The sequence below is a fragment of the Onthophagus taurus genome, chromosome 2 (assembly GCF_036711975.1).
Source record: "Onthophagus taurus isolate NC chromosome 2, IU_Otau_3.0, whole genome shotgun sequence".
NCBI classification, from domain to species: Eukaryota; Metazoa; Arthropoda; class Insecta; order Coleoptera; family Scarabaeidae; genus Onthophagus; species Onthophagus taurus.
In genome coordinates this window covers 16,834,247-16,858,262 of record NC_091967.1, presented here as the reverse complement: position 1 = coordinate 16,858,262, position 24,016 = coordinate 16,834,247, and the positions used below count along the sequence as shown (strand labels likewise).

Below are 24,016 nucleotides of genomic sequence, written 5' to 3'. Positions count from 1 at the left end.
GAAATGTTCGATGTATCCGGTTTGAGGGGGATTCAAGTCTTCAGTCAAATTATAACAAAACGTTGAACGTAGCTCATTTGAACGTTAGATCATTAGTTCCTAAGTATAATCTAATAAAATCTTTAATCCTTGATAACAATATTGATATTTTTGCGATGACGGAAACCTGGTTAACTCCTAATATATCCAACTCTTTACAGTTTGGTACTTTATACTTTATACTTTAAGTGGTGTAGTACTTTATACACCACTTTACCTCAGTGGTGTGTTGCCTTGTGGTTTTTCTGATCACGAGTTAGTGTACTGTGACTGTAAGCTGAGCAACCTAATGACAGAGCCTCTATATAAACTGGTCAGATCACTAAAGTATATTGATCAATTATCGTTCAAATCTAACTTAAGTAATATAGCCTTCAACAAAATATTTTATATGCAGGATATAAATGACAAAGTTTGCTTTTTTACTCAACAAATAATTAATATTTTTGACGTTCATGCTCCTTTAAACTTATGCAAGTTCACAAAGCCTAGTGCTGCTTGGCTAACGGATAATATTAAGTTTATGATGCGCCTAAGAGACAGAGCAAAGTCAAAATTCAGAAGGACAGGCTATGCCTCACATTGGAACTATTACAAGGACTTGCGAAACTTTACTACTAATGCTATTAAAAAAAGAGAGCTTATTTCAGATACATTTCGACCAAACGCGATTCTAAGCAGAGATGGGGTGGTTTGAAACATTTGCAAATTAATTCTATGACTCATAATAACAGTCAATTACCCACATAGTTGCAGAATCCTAATGGCATAAATAGTTTTGTTGTTCATAGCGTTCAATATATCCTTGACGATATTACGTTGGACGAGACTGATGATTGCTATAAAGAGTTTGCAGCTTTTACTTCCAATATATTTTCATTTCGTACGGTTACCACGTCTGAGGTTATGGAAATTATTTCAGTGATAAGCTCTTCTCAATGGGGACTGACTTGATTGGTATTAGTATGCTTCGGATGTGTTGCTCTGTTATTTTGCCGTATTTGACACACATTTTAAATTCTTGTTTGGTTGAAAATATTTTTCCTGATCAATGGAAACAAGCTGTTGTGCTTCCATTATCAAAGAAAAAGAATCCAATTGATTATGGGGACTTGCGTCCGATCAGTATTTTGCCAACTATGTCTAAAATCTTCGAAAAAGAAATGAAAAATCAATTAATCCCTTGTATTAAACAGAACAACTTGTTACCAGTTCAGCAATCTGGTTTTCGTGCTGATCATAGTTGCACTACAACTATGCTAAGACTAATAAGATGTTGACCCATGTCATTGACATTTGCGTTAGTGTAGATTTCCATTGCATAGCTTAGCTAATCTAGTGTTAGGGTTTATCAAGGTTAGAAAGATATCAGCTTTTTTGCGATAAATTAACTTATTAGGATTTTTGTTTCTATTTTTATTTGGTAAGTATTTGCAGCTTTTTTTATTGCCGGTTTTCGTATTCTAACCGCCAGTGGTCTTTGTCATTAGAATCATCTTCACCCAGTCCTGCCCTCTTCATTTCCACATTGATCCATTTTTTCCTGCTGGCATCCAGTTCCAAACCTTAAGTCATTCGACGTAGATTTCCATACCATTTTAGTTGCTTTTGATTTATAATGTCTATTATTGAATTTTCTTTGAAAAGTTAGATTAGCATTGGAGACCGATAATCACTTCGTTAGATACGTACAGACAAAAATGGTATTAATCAAAGATTTAGAAAAGAGATTCAATTAATCAAAGAATTAGATTATGTGCGGTTTTTGAAAAAGTGTAACGCAAAATCGTTTTACAATTTTCATAAATATGTACTAATTAATTTTGAAGATTTTAAAATTTTTTAACAATTTTAATTTTTAACGAAAACTGTTCGTACTAATTACCAGGGCTAGTTCTCGTGCAAAAACAACAAAAAGGAATGAAGAGCACTTAAGAGGAGCACTTAAGCGAGGGGTCGCTCGCCTGCGGAAACGAAAAGATTGCATCTTGTTATATCACGGTGCTGACTTTATGATAAACTTTCGAAGAAATTTCTTAAAGCTTTTGTTACCGAATAAAAAGAATAAAAGGTTTATTATTATTTTGTTTATTTTAAGGCAGCGTTATAAAAGAGAACCACTAAAGATGTTATCCTCCAAGTTGACGTAACGAGACGTGGACTTTCCTCTCACTTTACAGTTTCAAGTTCATTATCGCGGTGCTCAATTAAAGTTGTTTTCGAGGATGTCTTTCAAAAGGTCTTTTTAGTTTGGTATTTACCTACCTGTGACGGGGTAAGCAGGAGTGATATTGACAAGAATCGCTGCAGAATCCGTCCTGATTGCCCCATCCTCTCTGACCTCAACTTCCATGCCGTGGGAGTACCTCCCGTGGCCCGGTGCCCACTCTGTAAAAAAGCAAAGCAAAACGAAAGAAAGTTAAAGATAAGGTCTCGCTTTAAGATTTTCGCTGACGTCCGAGTTTGTTAATCTTGATCTTTAAAGGAATTTCGACCAATTAGCAATGCATCCGGATATCTTATTATGTTTTTATGGCTGTTGATTACAAAATATCTTTCAAATTAACTTCTTTATGTCAGATAATTTAAACAATTTGCATCCATAAATAATAATATGTAAATTATTTCGTAACTGTGTTATTAAATTGATAACGGAAATTAAAATGCGAAACGTTTTCCGAAAAATTAAAATAATAATAAAAAATTGCGTTCTATTGAATTGTAAAAATTGGCGAAGGTTATTAACTTCGCAACATTTAAGTTTTAATTACATTTTATTATTTGATGAAATTCAATTACTCAAACATAGTATTGATAAATTTATATAACTTAAATACGAAAATGGAAGCAATTTTCAGAAGGAAACACTAGAAATGGTCTAACATCTGATTCGTATTCATTCCAATGAAATTAAGACTTGGAGTATAAAGTAGAGCTGAAAATCAGTTAGGTAAGTTGATTCGCGTCATACTTGTATCCAAAATATGTGCAAGATTTTGGTTAAAAATTGCAATTCTAAAGCCAAAACTGAACATTTTAATATCTTCTTATCTGCGATTACAAACCTTGTTGTTCCTCAGCCTTTATACCAAATCCCTGACAGTTTAGGAAACGTACGCCCTTTCACACGAAGTGAATGGTGGGATAACAGCGTGCGTTATTTCGCTTTCAACATTGAGGTTGGAGTGAAGGGCGTTTAAGAAACACTTTCCTAAATTGTCCGGGGTCTGTTTATTACCATAAACATCAAGATGAAAAATTCATGACGATTCTTTTCTTATTCCAATAGAAGAAGTAATCAAATACGACATAATATTAAGGTCTACAAAATTCCAATAGAATTCACGAATTTAACTTGCTGTGATTAAACCTATCGATAACGTACATAACGTTTACCTGTAAATGAACCACACTGATTAAATCATATTTTGAAAAAAAGTAGACTAATTAAGATAAAAAGAACTATTATCTATGCGAATTAAAAATACAACAAAAGACCAAAGTTGGAGAGGCAGATATAAAATATAATAGAACTGAAGATCAACAAGCGGACTAATTTAATTAACAAAACCACTAAGCAAAATACGTTTGGAAAAACATTGAGAGAGGGTTGGTTCTAAAATTGAATTTAGGATGGGAGTTGAGAACCAATAATATTTTCAAAGCTAATAAATGTGTTAAATTACAGTGAAACAAAATAAAATTGTTTAATTTATGCCCCATTCGTTGACATAAAAAGATGATGTGAATATAACTACAAATTGCTTTGAACATGAATGAATAATAAATTTTTATGGATTGTATAAAACAACATACTACGTTGACTTATTTTGTAATTTCATAATTACACCGTTGACCTCTAAAGTAATCGATATAAATCTTATATCAAATAGAGATAGTATTAATTACGTAGACACAGTGAACTGTGACCTGAGTTTTAATTAATTGGTATGACATTTATTTTTGTATATTGCATATTTAATTAACCTTTATACCAACAATCTCAGGAAGATTTGATATTTTATGCAACGACATATTTTGTATAGTGTACGATAGATTAGGCGTAAACAAGCTTTGATTCATAGATCAATATTTAAAAGATAGGCTTTAATCGTTGGTTTTTGCTATTTCAGTCAGATCAATTACACTTTGCAAACATCATTCAAATATGTTCGACACTCAAGGTCAAGGGCTCAAAATCATGGACTAATTTTATATTAACTAGCTTCAAAAAGCTAAATGGTTAAATAGGAATAACATTTTATTAACAAATTTTGTTAACAAATCCTTCTCCTTTGCAATTTTTCAAACAATTGGGTTACTTTCGATCAATTATAAAATGAATGAAGAAAAAACAAACGTAGTAATTAGTAGTTTTTTAATATAATTATTTATACCGAGTGTCCCTCAGAAGTGGCTCACCCCCATATTTTTTTTTATTATTAGTGATATAAGAAAACCATTTGGAATGCATAATTAGGCCGTTAAAACGGATTATTACGACATGAAATCATACTCTCTGTACTTCCGGTTATACCGGATGTGAGTACTAATTTCGCTATTTTTTTAAATCTATAAATTTTTTTTTCTTCAGTTGAGTAGACAGCACAATTTCACATAACGTTTACTTGAACAAATTTTCACGATCGCTTATAATTTTTGAAAAAGTATTAGTATCTTTGGAAAATGTATTACTACTTTTGACGCATAGTAGCTAGGTTAATAGTATAAACTACGTTATGTTCCTCTTGATTTGCTATTTCTCGAGCAGTGATCACTGCCACGCTTTAGTCAGCGATTCTTTTTTAATAATGGTGTAAATTAACAGTTGTATTAAATTAGTTTTAAAAGAAAAACACGAACAAACATTTGATGGTCCTAGAATCTATTTTGACCAGTTTAGCATTACATTTGTATATGTGTTAGTATACAGTATGTACTATACACGTGCGTTTGTAAACATGATAACTCAAAGACCCAATCATCTACTTCGATGAAATTTGGTATACGGCTATTAAATTAAGACAGTTGATCTCTACCAACTTTTGCGACAAATTACGAAGTAGCAGTTTACTTTAATAGATTTAGAAACTGCTTCATATAAATTTTCTTATAACTTGCACTTTAAATAGAGATTATCAGATAAAATATTGAATAAATCTGAATAAGAATGAGTAACTTTCAGATACAAAATTCCTACCACCTCACATAACCGAAAGTAGTACTTTACCTGAACCTGTACCCATTTGTTTCATATAAACTGGTACTAAGCAAAAAAAATATTAATATTTTGTATAAGCCTTTATATGAAAAATGTATAGATAAAAAATTACATTGAAATCATGAAACCGAAAGTAGTATTTTACTTAACAAATCACCTCCACATGCAATTTTACATATAGGAGTTAAAATAAAGTAAATTCTACAATTATTTTGAATTTAGTGCCTTTTTTAAAAGTATTTTTCCAAACATTTATTTTTCAGTCGTATAAAAATGTGAGAAAGTCGAGTGTAGAGCACTGTAGTTTTATTATTATTATGCAATTTAAGAAAAAAATATACAAAAACTGCATTATTGGTTGATAGAATGTATCTTTTTATATTTTTCATTTAATGTCACCTCCTAAAAACAGGATTAAAATATGTTAAACAATTTTATATGTACATAATTTTAGGAATACACAATTATATGTATATTTTGTTATTTTTTTATGAATATTACTGATATTGCAGAGTAATATTATTTTTGAACAAAACCCTAACAGTCTATCTGAGATATAAATATTATAATACAATGTACAATATACATATAATAACGTTTAACTCGTCCACTATTCCATCATTGCCTGACACTGTTCAACTTATTCAATTTAATTTTCAGAAACCAGGTGATGCTGTGTTAAAAGAGCTAGGGTTTCTTCATCAAGTTTCTTTACATTTTTAATGCACTGCTTTCTAATATTTGTTATGTATGGATCTGATGTATAAAGGAGTGTATGAAATACATCTTCGTTTGTAGCATATCTAGAACATTTTCGTGCGTGATGTAGTCTAAATTTTTTGTAATCTTTATTTCGAGATTCCTGTGCATCTTCTGATAGCTGTCCAATAGGTAAAATTGCAAAATGTCGTATGATACGTTCACCATGAATTAATATTTTATGTACTGAAGATGGCATGTAATACCAGTCATAATTTTTAATGTATATTTTTGCCGTTTCCGTCGCATATTCTCCAAATTTATCTGGATCTACCATAACACCCGATGTCAACGCCTGAAGAATTATATAAAATCGCTTAATCAATATTTCGTCGACACCGGTAATTTCTGCCGAAGAAGAAGCATTACAAAAAAATCTTCTAGCAGTATTTCCATCGTTTGTATTATCACTTATTTGCTTTGGCTTATCAATAATCAAACCAAGCTCTTTGCCGAATCGTGCCTGGACCAAAGCTTTCTTATCTTTTTTTAATTGTTTATTTTCTTCGGTAGTAGCTGACCACTTTCGGAAGGGTAGATTATATGATATGTGCAAAATCATCTCCATGCAACGTATCCAGGCATGTAGCGTTGATAATCCATAGCGAAATGCATTATCATTTTCTGGTCGTGCTGCCACCTTTTCTAAATTATTCATTTGCCGTGGATTAGCACCGCAAATAGTGCACGTGGAACATGAAGGTGTACCTGTTATTGTTTGGGCAACTTTTCCATCTATCATGGTGAGAAACATGTCATGTTTGATTTGTATTGCTTTTCCTTGCTTTGTAATTACCGATGGACCCAAACTATCAATTTGACTTTGTATACCATCCACAACGGATTTCGTTTTCTCGGGAGTCTCTTTAGAAAACTCAATTGAAATTGGTCGACAGAACCGCACAGAAGAGGGAACAGGATTTTGCCACACTACCTTACCAGTTTCTTCGTCAATTAATCTAATAGGTACAAATGACGCTATGAACAAATTAGCATCACATACCACATTAGACTCTTCAGGTAGTACTTGCTTGTATTCGCTTTGTCCAGATGAGCCATCACACCCCCACTTACTATATAAAACTAACTTTTGTAATCCAGACTTATATACTGACTCAATTAATAAAATTCTATTAATCGTGTGATTTAATAAATCTTGTAAAGATGTTACCTTTGCATATGTATTGCCGATTTCTATGCTAGAAATAGGTGGATAACAGCTTTTTTTACTTTCCTGGATGTTGTGATAAGGTGGCAATAAAAAGCAGCTTTTCTCATTGGTTAGATTTCTAAGGTATAAATATTGTGCTTTAGTCAAATCTAAATCAATGTAAACGCTTAATGCTTCATCTGCAGTTAATGGTTGTGATTTATTATGGTGAATCTGTTTTAAAATTGCTTTCTTTTCATCACGCTGCAAATCTCTTATAGTCTCCACTAAATTTGCTTCATCACTTTCTCCCATTGACCGTAATCCCTGAATATTAGCAATGTGGTATTTTTTCGTCTCTTACTAGATGTTGCAGAATCTTCATAAGGTAGATACGGTCTTGCCATCGGCCGTTGAAGATTTATCCACGCCAACTAAATTAATGGGAAACAATACGTAACCGAAAAGTGATTACATATTGTGCTGAATAACTTAAAAGCATACTTAGAAACAAATTTTTATAAAAATAATTTTAAAATTAAACTATTTTTTTAATAATTAAAAATGATTTGGGTTTTATATTTAAATAAAAATGTACTAAGAATATTACTTTTGTGGACACACTGTATAGCATTGTTTCATCCGATTTTCTGAAAATTGGTTATATTCTCGTTATATTATTATTCTGTATGCCAAGTTTAAGCTACTTAACCTAAAAAAAGCCATATTGCATTTAAGCTATGTACGTCGGCAGTAAACAAAGTAACACTTCCGTGCGTGACGTGGACCTCTTCGTTTTTTGATCATAACTTCTAAATAGGCAAATGTTGGCAGCTAATTTTTTTACATGTTTTAAAGCAATAAATAGTCTTTAAAATTATATATATTTTAGACCATCGCTAACTGCTAAAACTCTAGCTAAAGTTAAAGAAATCTCGAAATTGATGGCATCGGATAATCCCGCGTTTATTGTTAAAATACAACGATGAAATTATTTATTGATACCTGAATTAGGTTCTCCATTGAACAACGGTTTCGGGAAGATATGACGTTATATAGGTTTCACACTAAAACTTTATATTAGCAGTCGTTAAAAATCACTACAAAAATAACCGAAATACGTGAAATCAGAGACATATAAACTTTGATAATTTTTTTTTACTTAAATACGTCATATAAAAATAAAATTTATGTTAATTAATAAAATCTGACATTTCTACTATAGGATTCAATTAAAAAAATAAATAAATTCCGACTTTCGAAAAACCCATTTATCCAAAATCCATTTTGAGCCAACGACTCAAATTGCCCATAGTGCGTCGCCACCCAACAGGGCACTACTTTCCAAAAATTGTGGCGAAAATTCAAACAGAGCCGGTCAATAATGGAAACCCTAGATACATTGTAAGTGGCGATACGGAACGAAATGTTTTGGCATGTATCGAAAATAACAACAGTGCATCAGTTAGGGAGATTGCGATACAGTGCGAAATTTCAAAAACGTCGGTGTGGAGGATTTTAAAAAACCATAAACTTCGTTCTTACAAATACCAATTACATCAACATTTGTACGAGAATGATTATGAAAGACGACTTCCGTATTGTAATTGGTATTTAAAAAGATATGAAAACGATAATGCATTTCCTTTCAAAATTCTGTATACAGATGAGAGTCGATTTACTAACTTGGGTATGTTTAATCGAAATAATAAAAGGTATTGAGCACAAGAAAATTTATATTTGATGGAGGAAGGCAATTTCCAAGAAAGATTTGGTTTTAATTGTTGGATGGGAATCATTGGAGAAAGAGTGGTGGGTCCAATATTTTTTGATGGTCGTCTTACAGGGGAAAGATACCTCAACTTCCTTAATAATGGAATTGAGGATTTGCTACAGAACCTACCAGTTGGAACTTATAATGGACTAATTTTCCAACAAGACGGCGCCCCACCTCACAACAGCAGAGTGGTTACTGATTTTTTAAACAGAAAGTACAATAACGATTGGATTGGTAATAATGGACCAATAAAGTGGCCACCACGGTGAGAACAAGCCGGTTCTTTCTCACATTTCTCTTTATTCCTATCTCTTTACCTTCCAGATCACTTGACCTCACACCTTTAGATATTTTTTTATGGGGCAAAATAAAAAATGAGGTGTATAATACACCTGTAAGGTCTCGTGAGGTATTAGAAAATCGTGTTAGAAACTGTATTACCCAAATATCTCCGCAGGAATTACGTCGAGTTTTTAGATCGACAATACGGAAGATACAATTATGTCAAAATCGAGGCGGGGTGCATTTAGAAAATTAGTTTTTTTGTACTTATAATTGAATTAAATTTACTTGTTGTTTCGACTTTTTCTTTTAAAACTAATTTAATACAACTGTTAATTTACACCATATTAAAAAAGAACCACTGACTAAAGCATAGCTGATCGAGAAATAGTAAATCACGAGGAACATAACGTAGTTTATACTATTAACCTAGTTACTATGCGTCAAATATTGTAATACATTTTCCGAGTGAAAATTTTTTCATGTAAAAGTTATGTGAAATTATGCTGTCTGCTCAACTGAAGAAAAAAAAATTATAGATTTAAAAAAATAGCGAAATTAGTACTCACTTCCGGTATAACCGGAAACACAAACAAAATGATTTCCTGTTGTAATAACCCGTTTTAACGGCCTAATTATGCATTCCAAATGGTTTTCTTATATCACTAATAATAAAAAAAAATATGGGGCTGAGCCACTTTTGAGGGACACCCGGTATATTCATTTTTTTGATAACTTTTTTTTAATTTCAGAAAACTTTACAGTTATTAATTTTCCTAATAAATCGTCTTTCAACGTATTTCGTTTATTTTTCCAAAACACACGATAAATGATTATGTTTTTCGTTGCAAAACAAAAATTGATCGAGAAGTGTCCTCGAGAAATTACACAACGATCATAAATTACGTTAAGTTTTGACGTCAACCGTTTATTTTAGATGCGGAACGTGAGCTTAAAGTTGAATTATTAATCAGAAAATGTCATGTACATACGTCTGTTTACTCTTAAATTCGAATTCTGCCAGTTTTATGATTAATTGAATTGCAGAATCCACACGAATCCAACAACATCGGAATGGTAAAAATATAAAAATAATACTTGATTGTTTACTTAATTCTTAACATTTTTTTTATCTTTGTAATCCCGAAACAAATTATTTACTATTATGTATTGAGTATTATTGTAACAAAATTAAATTTACTTAATTTTTTACTCCAATAGCATTTTCTATACTAAATAAGTAAAATAACTTTTTGTAAGTTGGTTGTTATAGTTACTATGTAAAAACATCGTTAGATTGTATAAACAGTAAAATTGCGCTTTCGTTAAATTGTGAAACGCATTTATTAAAAAACTTTGTGATTATATTTAATTATCATTTATTACCGTCTTATTTCTAAACGATAATTTGTTGTAAATAGAAACAATAAACAGAAATTGGGTTTTTATAATTTTAATCTTCCTAAGGTTCTAATTCACACCTTTATTTCAAAGTTCAGTAAAATGTTTTCTTAGAATATTCTTTTACCCCATAATTTTAAGATGTACCAGCAAGATGAGCCATAATTAATATATCATTAAAAACTATTGCGTTTTATAAAAGCAGTTTTATTAAAGTCGGTAAGTTGTTTGCATTTAACTATTTGAACATTAGGCATTATAAAAGTCATTTATTGTATATTGGTGAAGAAGTTAAGTAAAACTAACGAAAATAAGAATTCTTGGTTAGTATAGATTTATTTAGGCATAGATTGCCTGGGTCTGATATACGATCTAATATTGGACGACATTAAATATTATAAACATTTTCACAAATTTTTATTAGAAAAATCGCTTCAGAATAATGTATCCTTCAACCGTATAATGCTCTGATCCGGAAGATATGGGACACATACGGATATAGAGAGATAAAAGGAAATATAATCTAGATAAAGGAAAATTTAGTTTGGTGTGTTTATGTAAATGTTAATAAGGTGCAAAATAATTTACATGATTTGTATACCGGCGTGCACATGGCCAAATGGTATTGCAGGGGCTGTAAAATTGTCCCCTACGTTAAATTGACTTCTTGCGGTTTGTTGAATGGCTCTGGTTCTTGAAATCCCAGCGTATTCTGAAACAAAAACGAAGGTTAAAAACATACGCAAGGTCAAATAAAAAATATTGGTTCTCATTTTGAAATTTTAAGAAATATAGGACTTAATTACTGCAAATTATTGGCCAATCATTGATTACAATTTAATATCAATTTTATTAAATCATCGTAAATTTATTACCTAATAAAGTTGTCAAAAAAAAATTATTTTTTATTTAAACTTAAAAATTATATTCAAAATTAAACCCACTCATCTGCATTTCAGATTATAATCTTATGGCATTTTAAATTTCATCAAATCATTTTGCATGTATTACAAAATATTAATTGTTAAGAATTTATTAATGATAGATTGTATACGACATTCAACCACGCAATTTTTCCTATTCACCAGAGCACAAAAGTTATGCTTTATTGCAACGATGACAATGCTGAATGCGCAATAATTCAAAATCCTGAGGGTTGCGATTTCGATGTGTTATTCATGGATTTCGCTTATATTTATGTATATTTCGGATTCGTATATCCTTTTAGATATGACTTGTAAAGCCGTTAACGACCCATACAATTATCGTTTTCCACGAAAATATTAAACACACACAGTTAATATAAATTATAAATTATAAAGTAGTTTTAGGTTTAAATCAAATTCTACTTGTTTTTATTTTAAGCGAGAATTTAGATAATTAGGGTAAATTTCTTTTATATCATGCAATTTTTTATATTTTATTACATTCAACACAGGTGGCGGATTTTAGTGAAACAGCTGGGTAAAGAGGAACACATCAATTAACAACTAAATTGGATTTAAGGGGAACGTTCCCATCTATACATACAGTATAGAGTAGTTAAAAAATAGGGCAAAAAATATACGAGAATTAGATTTATTCCTGCATAAATTTGCAGCCATAAATTTCTGATTTGAATTTCAATTTTTTTTACGAAACATCGATATTCACCCCTCAAATCTTTCGGTATATCTTATTAAATATATACAGAGTGATTAGTAAGTAATTTTTCTCGCCTGGGTGGTAAAATTAAATTAAATTGTTTGTTTTGAAAACGAAAATATTGTAATGTAAACTCGTAAATTCCCAGGAGTATATCGATTTCGGTTGTTAATTTAATTGACAGCACAGGTCACCACAGAGAAAATTTCAAACCAATTATTACTTTATGTACACATAATCGCTTTGCGTCCGGCATATTTGACGTATTTCTTCATGTAATAACCGGCGTAAAAACGTCAGGTGATCGATGAATAATACAAGATGGTAGATTAGCGAGAAATGGTTCATACAAAAACCAACTGCTGGGCGATAAAAAGGAAATATACAAAATGAGTTATTTTAATCGATTTTATTCAATTTCAATTTTTTCCGGCGAATAGTTTAAGCCAGGCACTAATGGGTATACAGGTTATTAGTTGCACGAGGGTAGGTTATTGAAAAGGTGACATATTTCTTTATTACTTCGTTCAAATCTTCAGTTTTTAGTATTTTTCAAATAATGAAACATAATAAATCCGCATGGGATTTGCTTATAGATGGTATTATTATGGATGCATTTGAATTGACGCCTATCTGAAAGATGTGTAAAGCTTCGTTCTCCAGCAAACATTTAAAAATTATAAATAAAGCATAACACACCATTCACAACCTGATTTTTCTAACCCCACTTATGCAGTTTTGCAGGATTATATTGCTTTAATAGTCAATGGTCAGAAATTTTTCTTTCAGAACTAAACCATGCCCGATTAGTTCCAGAAAAGGCTTTGGTGTGGTTCTGAAGAATGTTGCATCATTGCATCCGATACTTCAAACACTTTTTCCAGAAATGCACGGCTTAATCCGAATGTATCTAGTTCTAGGTCTAGTATTAGTTCTAGGTTTAGTACAATATGCTTGATAGCTTATTAATATTTTATTGAAAAAATCTTAGGTTCAACTATTTCTGAACCAAAAAAAATTTTGTTACAAAAATCTGCAATCAATTGTAATTGTTTCATTACTTCTAGAAAATTTGTAAAACTTTGTCTGACTCAGAATCTGAAAGCAGTAATACTGCTGATAAACTAAAATATGTAATGGTACCTACTGTTAATTAAAAAATAAACTTGAAAAGTGGTATAAGGAGCCAAAATCACATGAAAAATAGAAGAACCTACAAGATACATTAAGCAAAATACAATCAGAGGCAACATGTTGCCTAAGATACAATAAAGGCGTAGGAAAGATCAAGGAAAAATGTGAAAACAGATAAGTCTTGATCTAGCTCAGCGATTCCCAATAAGGTGTGCCTGGACCCCAGGGGGCTACTGCCACAATACTCAGGGTCCACGGCGTATTTGTGAAAAATAATGTAGGCAAATAAATTACAAAGAGGTAAAAATTGAAACTACAACATACGAAATTAATTAATTGCATACTTAGATTAAGATTAATATTACTCTCAGAAGAAATATGTAACGTTTTTTAGGATATTTTGGGTATGGAGGTTGGGGGATTTTTTAAGTTTCCTATTTTGTTTCTTAGCGACTACTTTGACGTTAACTCTTCTTTCTATTTTTTCTTTTAAATATAGGTATGTGTTCGTGTTCGTTCTTAGTGAAGGTTCGCAAAAATCGTGTAAAGAAGAAATGAAGTAACCAAATTCAATATTGACATTTTTATTTGGCAATATTGCTTACCATTATAAAGCAATGGAACGTGGGTTGATTCCGAAATTACAAAAAACGGAGAATCAAGGTGTAAGTGGCGGTACTTGTTTAGGTGACACAAGAAGCGATTATGATAACGAGGGCACTGGTGAAACTATTTTTTCCCGTTCTTGAAATTACATGGCTACTCTTCCTGTCAAGAAGAAGGTCCGTCAGTACGGCGCAGAATATTTATAGTTTGGTTTTACAGAATTTCTGTCCTCGGAATCTGGCAAAACACGACCGAAGTGTGTTATTTGCAGTCAGGTTCTAGCAAATGATTCTATTAAACCAAGTAAGTTAAGACATCATTTTGAAACAAAGTACCCAGAGTTTCAGTAAAAAAAAAACACGGATTTTTTTAAAAAGAAAGAACAATAATTGAAGAACATTCAAAGAAACGTGTCCCACATTGCCATACCAGCATCAAACAATTCAGTCATAATGGCCTCCTTTAAGGTATGTCAACTAATAGCTCAAAAAGTTTAACCTCATACTATTGCTGAAGATCTCATATTACCAGCAGCAAATATTATGGTGTCTGCAATAATTGGCGATACACAAACAATATAGTGCAAAGAAGAATTCAAAGTATGGCACAAAACATAAAAGATTAATTAATACAAAGAGTTCGTGTATCACCTTGGTTTGCTATACAGTTGGATGAAACAATCGACGTAACTAGTAAGGCAGTTTTATTGTATTGTGTGAGATACAAGCATAAAGATGCCGTTCTCGAAGACCTGTTCTTTGTAGATTTCATAATTAACACCACCGCAGAAGAAATTTTTGAAAAATTAAATACGTTTTTCAATAAAAATAAAATCTATTGGGCGAAATGTGTTAATGTAAGCACAGCTGGTGCCAAACCTATGTCCGGAAGAATAACAGGTCTGAAAGTGAGAATAAAGCAAGTATCTTCATCTGCAGAGTGGTACCATTGCGCTATACATCGAGAAGCGTTGGTTACAAAAAGAATTCCTGCAGAATTAAAAGCGATCTTACGAAGTGTATCAGAATAATAAATTTTATTAAAAGTAGAGCGCTGAATACTCGGCTACTGATCGCATATAATACTGCATACAATTCTGCATACAATACTGCTTACGAATTGTAAGGTGGCTTTCGATGGGAAAGCACTGGGTCGAGTTTGGATATTACGTAAAGAAGTCAATGTATTCTTAATGGAAGAACAACGTTTTCAATCACATCGCTCTGATAAACTTTCCACAGAAAAATTAAATAATTCTACATATCTTATCAAACTGGCGTACTTATCCGACATCTTTACTCATCTCAATGATTTGAATGTAAAATTACAAGGTGCAAAGGTAAATTGTTTCCAGGTAGAAGACAAGATTAAAGCAACTGCTTTGAAACTGGAATTATGGGAGAATCGACTCAAAAGCGGAAATGATTCCACCATTTCAAAACTTGTCAACATTTTTAAGCATGTCTGAAGATACATTTCCAAATGAGGAAGCACAACTAATCATGTGTCAAATTTGGCAAATCTAAGAAGCACCTTTAGAGAATATTTTCCACTTCCTGACAGAAGTAAGGCATGGATTCGCAATTCTTTTATTATCAAAGATTATATGGATATGGAGGTCATATAAAACAAAATATATCCTTTATGTATAAAACGAACGGTTTATTAATTTGTCCAGGGGTTTAATTATTTTATTTAGTATAGTGGTCCATGGCGAACACAAACGATTTTAAGTGGTCCATAGTTAACTCTAATTGGGAATCGCTGATTTAGCTAGAGACTAAGTAAGGTTTGCTTTAGATTTGTGCCAGATTCTTCAGTCAGGCGAAGATGTTTGCACGGAAAGCGTTTTCTTTAGATTCGTTTTCGCTGAAAATGTTCTTACTTTCGTCAGAGGATGCCAAAATATATTTTTTTGCTGTCTTATGTAAAAGCAAACGATTTTAAATGTCGTTTGAAAGTTGTTTCAACAAACAAGAAGTTATCACAGTTCCCACATCCAACTTTTGATTACTTTTAAGTGCAAGTTTATTAAGTATAATGTCTTAAAGAGTTGAATTCACTATCATTCTTCATCTTAGAAGTCACTATATTTTGTAGCAGACAAAATACATTTTCAAAACACTTTATCACACCGTTATTAAGACTAATGGTCACATCATAGGGTAAGTGAGTGGAGTCCGTTTATTGAATCAAGCCAACTAATTTTCATTTGTACCGATTGCTATTAAAGTTAATCTACAAAAAACATGAAAATTTAAAACACGTATTTTAAACTATTCTAACAGCAAGTGTTTGCCTACTCGAATGCTTTTTGTTGACCCAAAATTATGTTTATTTCCCTCCACCGTATATAAAATTGGGGCAACTCAAAAACTTCGGAAACCATACATAGGAATCGCATATTTGTAATTAAAATTCGAACATTAAACAACAAGGATATGTAGGACTATGAATTAGACAGCTAATGTATGATGACAGATAGATTTAACCGAATTTGAAATAATGGCTTTTATTTTTTAATTCTTGTATATAACTAGAAAATTGATTTTAAAAAACTTTTATGCAAAAATATGCAATGTTAAATTTATGCAAAAATAATCAAGCAAATATTTTCTGTTGCTCGCTGAAAATTGAAATAGAAAGTTCGATTAAATCGAAATTTGGTAATGAAAGGAATGTAAATAAGTATGAAACAGCTTTAACTCGATTACATTTGCATTCAAATGGAGAGTTTCCAGCACTGGTAGACGTCGATCGCATCCTATTAGAGATTTCTAGGGACGAACTAATCGAATATCCTGCCTCTATCCACCACCAATCGTCAACGTTGGAAACAAATTTCGTTTTGGTCACAAATGAAACTGACGCCACCGCACCATAAACCAGTTCATAGCCGCCACAAAATGTCGTTAACTCTGCCTCCGACTTGACTTTAGTACCAAGACTCTTAAAACGAAAACTCAATTTAGTGCCTGATGGCGGAATTAACCAGAACGAAAACTCGGTTTTAATTGGAACGTCACAAGAAATTAATTTAGTACTACCATTGAATATGATTTTTAAGTACAAAAAAGGGTTTTTATTAGTAATATATTAAAAACGTGTAAAAAAGAAAGATATATTTTATTTCACGTAAAAAGTTATTAAGTTTTCTGGATCGTTAAATATAGAGATGCCGTAATATTAAAAGTATAAGTGGCTGTATTAAGTATGGTAATAAAAAGTCGATTATATCGTTAATCTTCATAATAATATTATACTTTATACATGGAAGTAAAAATGATGTGGTAATTTTCAATTATTAATATCTTTTTATTTTTTGCTGGTTTCATAAATCTTTTAACAAATCCTGATAAAAATATCATTTATTTTCTTTGAAAATTTTTATCCCCAGCTTTTTGCAACTGACACTATTATATAATTATAAATAAAATCTCGTCATTCAACGAAGCACATAATACATATAGAAGAGAGACATTTCATTAAAAACTTCTCTCATTGTTCCACGTAGAAGAAGAGAGAGAATTCTACACAGGCATTTTAATCCGCGCAAATTTAAGCTTTGAACAGCTGGCACGCTTCCGGATTATTCCCCGTGTACTTCAGGTCGAGTTTTCTACTGCGTGGAATTTGAATTTTCGCTTAAAGCTAACACTGGATTATCAACGGAATGTGTTGTTTGAATACCACATCTACTAAGGAAGATTGGCAAAAATTTTTAACTCAATTTCAAAAAAAAAATTTTAAATTGATTTTCATTTATTTTTATTAAAAACTCAAATAAAACTTCTTTTATTAAAATCGAATTAATAAAAACCTGCGCCTCCGCCATTTCAGCTCAAATTAATTTTGGTTCCCATAAACTAAATGTTACATTTGGGGAAAATTGGGTTTACACAAATTGCTCGTTTCTTATAACTTCACTTACATCTGGCTCATTTACGTTGGTTTTTATATCCGGTGCGTTTCATTTCGTGCGAATACCCAGAACCCAGTAGAGTAACAAGTCATGATTGGACGAGCGAAAAAGTATCGATTTCGTGGACAACTTTTGGCAAAAACCGGCTCTGCGAAAGTCCCTCCGTCCAAATGAGGTTTTGGGGGTGGACTTTGGGTCGTGTCTGTCGGAAACAACGAAGAGTTTTTAACGGGAAAATAAACAGACGTGAAACAAGAAATTATGTGTTAAGTTTAAAATAATGAACATAACTTAATTTAAAAACTTGCCTCCAGATTATTTACAAAGAATTAAGAACGATTTCCTTGCTAAATTTAAGCTTAAATTAAACCTGTGCGAAATATTAATGGGTAGACGACTAAGCGTTGTAATAGAAAAATAGTACAAGATGAAAAGATTAGTGAGTATTAAATCATAACTGTTATGAAAGCCAGTAATATATAATATATATATTAGTCTTGTATTAACAATATCTAAAAGTATGCGAACAATATCTAGTTCTCTGCCAGCATTATCTAGTAACTGCCAACAGTATTTAGTTTTCTACCACTAATATAGATCTCCTTCAACATTATCTAATCTCTTATTAGCAATATTAATGGGTTTGCCAATAGTATGTAGTTATCTGCCAGCAATTTCTAGTTTTGTACCATTATAGAATTCTCTTGCAGCAACATTTAGTCTTCCATTAACAATATCTATTAGTTTTCTTTAGAAGTAAACCAGCAAAATGTAGTCTTCCATTAGTACAATGTAGAAGTATGCTAGTAGAGTCTAGTCTTCTCATAACACTGGAATAAACCCAAACAATATGAACGAAAGCTCATCAACTCTATCAGAAAGCTTGGCAATCAAACTTCATAGTTTCTGTGGTCACAACAGCAAGTACAGGGTGTCCAAATTTCGATGGGTTTGCAGGGTATCTCAGTTATTACGAAAGATAGAAACTTGCGGCTTTCGCGAACCTGAGCTACTTTTTTGTGAAACTTACAACGGCGCAAACCAAATTTTCATAGCCCTCTTTCTAATAGATTTTTTCACGTAGAATCCAATGGTGCACGTAAAATTTTTCTAGTCATCACGGTTTTTGAGTTATAAAGAGTTAAGTATTTTAGAAGTTGAGTATTCAGTATTTGGGTTGTGTTTATAACTCAAAAACCGTGATGACTAGAAAAATTCTACGTGCACCATTGGATTCCACGTGAAAAAATCTATTAGAACCCGTTTTTAGTTTTTTACTGAGTTTCTGGATAGCCGAGATACAGGAGGTGTTTGAAAATCGTAAATTTCAAACACTCCCTGTATATCAAAAACGAAGAGGGCTATGAAAATTTGGTTTGCGCCATTGTAAGTTTCACAAAAAAGTAGCTCAGGTTCGCTAAAGCCGAAACTTTCTATCTTTCATAATAACTGAGATACCCTGCAAACCCATCGAAATTTGGACACCCTGTACAGTTGGAATAATTCACTTCATCTAATACATTTCATCTAAATACAGGAGTTGAAGTAGAAAATATAAAATTAAGATAATTTAGATTTTGCTAATATTTCAACTGTTCTGCTCATCGACTATCGTCAAGTGACTTAGCATCATTCCAGATTCAACGTCTCCTCGAGATACTATACAATCTCCCTTCCTTACACAAATGTAGCTGCAGGTACGAACAGGTAAACAAGAAACCTCCATAAGCTTCTGGCTCATGTGTAATATCGTCGTAAGCAGGTGTTACAAAGATTTTTTCTTCTGACAAAACAGGGCTACAAATTCAAGTCTAGCAAAGAGGCCAACGGTTACAAGCTAAGAGTTTTATGGTGACCATACCATGTCTGAAACTATGGGCGATCAGATGAAATCTAAAATTTAGTGATTTCTAATAACCAAACCTTTATTTTATCCTTTACTTAGCCTTTTAGATAAAAAATAGTCAAAAAGAAACTACTTTACCCTCATTAATTAACTTCATTTCCAGTTGAATAGTTGTACATTTTGAATAGTTATGTAATTACTATGCGGCCCTGTTCATCCAACTTTGGCTAGCTTAATTACCGCACAGCTCTCGCTTGATCCATTTCACACACTCACGATAGTGAATAAAAACTCATAAAAATTCTTCCCTCATAAATAGAATAATATAATAAATCATAGCAGTTTACTAATACCAAATTCCGTCTATAATATAAGATTACTCACTTATCATTCGTAATTTTTCATCAGCATGGTTGCCATTTTTTCTAAAATATTCCGCCATTCTGGTGTCTTATCTGTTCTTTTCTCTTGGATCATTCTAGCTCAGTTAGCATTATGCTATCGTGAACTCTGGATATGAATTGAAAAGCCAATTCGACGATTTCTTTAACTTTTCGTCTCCGACAAACTATAATGTCCAGACCAAAGTTTCTGTGTTCGGTGTTTAATCGAACCGTGCTTGTCGTCAAACACTATCAACTTCCTGTACTTCACTCATTATTGGCAAAAATCGAAACGTCTACCTTCCTGTATTGAAGCAATTTTACAGTTTTGTGATTAGAAGTGATAAATTCTATTCAACAGAGTTAAATTGTTTTATCTGTACACTTTCGACTAGGAAGCACTGCATTTTAATATTTTGTATTACCATCCATGAGCCATCAATGAACTCGAATTTTTCTAGATATATGAATAAAGAAAATAAGATTAGATAATGAAGAGAATACTTAGCATATTTGAAAATTTAAACAGGGTGTGTCGAACTTAAATTCAAATCATAAATATAAACAGTAAAATTGGACTTCACCCAGCAAGGTGCAGGCGTATGTGCCATAGACATCCAATGGTTATAGTAGGATCCAATATAATAAAATTCAATATTTATTACAAATATAATTTTAATCCAAAAAGTTATTAGAGACGAATTGTACAAGAAAATAACTGTTAGTATACATTATTTTCAAGATAAAGTGTAATGTAATTAAATTGGTTATCTTAAAATTACCTATTAAATTTTAATATTTTTATTATTACCCAATGATAATGTATCATTTGATCTTTCGCTATTAACAAAAGGGAAAAGGAAAAGAACGAACAATAAAACCAGATATCCATAAAAATAAAGTGTACATAGTGCCATTCGACGGTTAATGGGATGTTGATTTACAGTCCGTACCGAGGTAATTAAAAATTTATAGTTACCAACCAAACGATGAAATGAGAATCATCTCGGTCACAATTGTCCTCAAAGCTTTCGCGTATGTATTTTACATATACGCAAGTGTGAAACGGAAGTGTTGAATTCATCGCCGGTTTTCGCTTTGTTCGAGATGAGAAGGTGTTAAAGTTATCTATTTTATCAAACGTGTCATACAGACAACAAAGTTATAATTTTTACTTTTTTACTGTCAGTATAAAACCGTTTTTAATATAGCTATCATTTATTCTATTTTATATCCGATGTAGCAATTTCCAACAGAATGGTTATATTTTTCATAAGAATTTGAGTTTCTCTTCTAATTAAGTTTGTTCCTCTTTTGTGCGAGTTCTTATCGATACACGACCCTTTTCTATTCCCCAAGGCGCTTCAAACAAGCACCGCTGCTGCGCCCTTCTCGTTATCTTTCAGGAAATTGGATTATATCTGACATTTCCACACGAATCGTGCGTGGTCAAAAAGCGGAAAGGGTTATTCCTGTACAAACACGCTTTCATCTCGAAAGGATTAACCTCTTTATTTGAAATGAATACTAAAATCCACTGAACAAACATTTTAACACAGGTGACACATGTTCTAATTTTAACTGATTTTTTTTGTGCGCATTGAAAATAACGTTTATTTCTTGAGTATTTTCCAATTTTCATGAAGTAAAATCGTCGCAGTGCGGCTTTGAATGTATAGGACGGGCAGCAGCCAAAAATATATCGTGTGGAGAATGGGTTCGTGCAAGAATGGCGCGACGAAGCAATTTGGAGCACGTCTCTGGTTTCTTTATCGACAGGTTATAACTCTTCCGAGATGTTTTTAGCCGCTGGACAACTGCTGACTTTGTTAATTAACCCAAAGGCTTTTTTTTATTTACTCTCTTTTTTTAAATTGAGTTATAAACGAATTTCCAATTATAGTAATTTTATTATCATGATTGTGTGCTACGAAATTTGATTTTAAATTTTGTTTAAATATTTGGTGTTAAAACTTTCAGAATTTTTGTTATTACAATTTTTAACGATAGGTAAAATCTTTCCTTAAAACTTCTGCATATTGTAATAGAAAATTTCCTTCTTGAGTAATATGCTCGAGAAACCTCCACATTTTCCATAAATATAACTAACTTATGAATCCGTTGTTGTTGATGTAGCTTTATGTCTAACAATGCCATCACAAGCTTTTTGTTAAACTCGAGAATTTATATTTTCTTGGTCGTAAGCTTATTATACATTATAAAAGCAATAACGACTTATGTATCAAGTAGCAGCACGAAAGCGACTTTAATATAAGAGAATAAAAACAAGTTTTTTAAAGGTGGAGAACAGTATCTCGACATTTTATCGAAAATGTTGTTGTTTGCAGCAAAACAAGAAGTATGATCAATAACAGATCATCAACAATATACAGATCACTCAATAAGGATCCTAACGTTCGTTACTGGTAGCTATTCCACCTCTAAATAGCCACTTTGCCCAAAAATACAGGAAAATCACAAATTATATAGCTATGCAATGCACCAATTTTTAGAGTATTCTAATCAAGTTCTTCGTTAAGCAGAATTGTCGCTTATTTAACTAAACTAAAAGAGCAAACTAACAGTTTTGAAGTTTTGAAGGACAAACACTTTTCTTGCTCAATGAAATAGTATGGTTTATCAACTGCCTATCATCCATAATCATAGCTGTGTGTGTTTTATCCGATTCAAGGAACTGCACTATTTCATAATTGCCTATAGTAGGAAGCCTCTACGAATCACACCTTAAAAGCAAGATGCTGTTTGTGGATTTAGAGAAGACCCAACACATCCTGCAAATTTCGTTTTCAATCCGATAGCCAAATATCGGTTTCTGCCATCTCTGAATGTCCAAAAAGTTATCGACTCAGTATGATGTAGTGGCCTCCTATGCTAAATAGATATATTAAATATCCAATTTAAGCTTTTAAACTTAATTTATCAATTCCTATGAAAGCAATCATCTCTGGTAAAGCTGATAAATCATTGTTTTCATTATTGCACCACTAAGCATGGCCTATGTGACATACCAAAGTGTATCTCGTTAGTTTTGTTTATCAATTTTAAAAGCATCTGAAATTGACGTTTGTTGAAAATCGATAAATAACTGAATTGGTTTATATCTAACTGGCATTTTTCCACTTCCAGTTATGCAATCTGAGTCTTTCTCATGATTACAAAGGCTTATACAAGTTTGATTAATTATCTCAAGCTAAAGCCTTTGTTTTAGAAGACGTATTGTCCTTTTTAACAGTAAAAGCTAGTTGTGAAAACCACTATTAATTATCTTACATATTTTCATTTAAATTAATCGAATTCGTTTTTTTATCATTAAGTTTGTTAAAATGTATTTCTAGGAAAGTCATTAAATATTAAGGATTATGGATATTAGGCGCAATCATCCAAATGTTGGAAGATTAATAAAATATACGGTGACCTTTTTAGTGTTAATAAAACTGTTTTAGTTTGTGAAAATCGATAGATCGTCGACGTTTTGGGAATTTAGTCAGTCAGGGCACTGACAGCCCTGTAAAGCACCGTAAAAGTTGAGCTTAAATAATTCCAGTTTTTACTCCTCTCGTCTACAATGAACTTAAATTCTTAATTAAAAATCGGCATAAAACGCTTCAACTGCCACTTAAACTTCGATATAAACTAAATTATACCAATTTACAAGATGTTTAATATGAATTTACACACACTTAAATAACAGTAAAATTTTAAAAATTCGATATCTGAAATTACAGTTTTAAAATATTCCATTATAACGTTTACAAATTGTGGTGGTTGATCTCAAAAAATTTGTATACTTGCACTTTTTTGTAATTTTTGTATTAATTTTAAATTATACAC

General features: G+C 31.8%; 1 protein-coding gene across 4 annotated transcripts in view; it reads right to left on the bottom strand.

Moving 5' to 3' along the window:
- LOC111428781 (uncharacterized) overlaps positions 1-24,016 on the bottom strand; it is a 66,668-nt gene that overhangs the window by 5,975 nt on the left and 36,677 nt on the right. Inside the window, exons 3-4 of one of the 4 annotated variants that reach the window (XM_023064469.2) lie at positions 11,218-11,341; positions 2,305-2,427 (exon numbers count right to left, since the gene is read on the bottom strand). In XM_023064469.2, the coding sequence (XP_022920237.1) occupies positions 2,305-2,392 (88 nt within the window). In that variant the 5' untranslated portion in view covers positions 2,393-2,427; positions 11,218-11,341. Of the gene's footprint in view, positions 1-2,300; positions 2,428-11,217; positions 11,342-24,016 lie in introns of those variants that run through there. The other 3 variants (XM_023064470.2, XM_023064467.2, XM_071194396.1) reach the window with 3 other exon arrangements.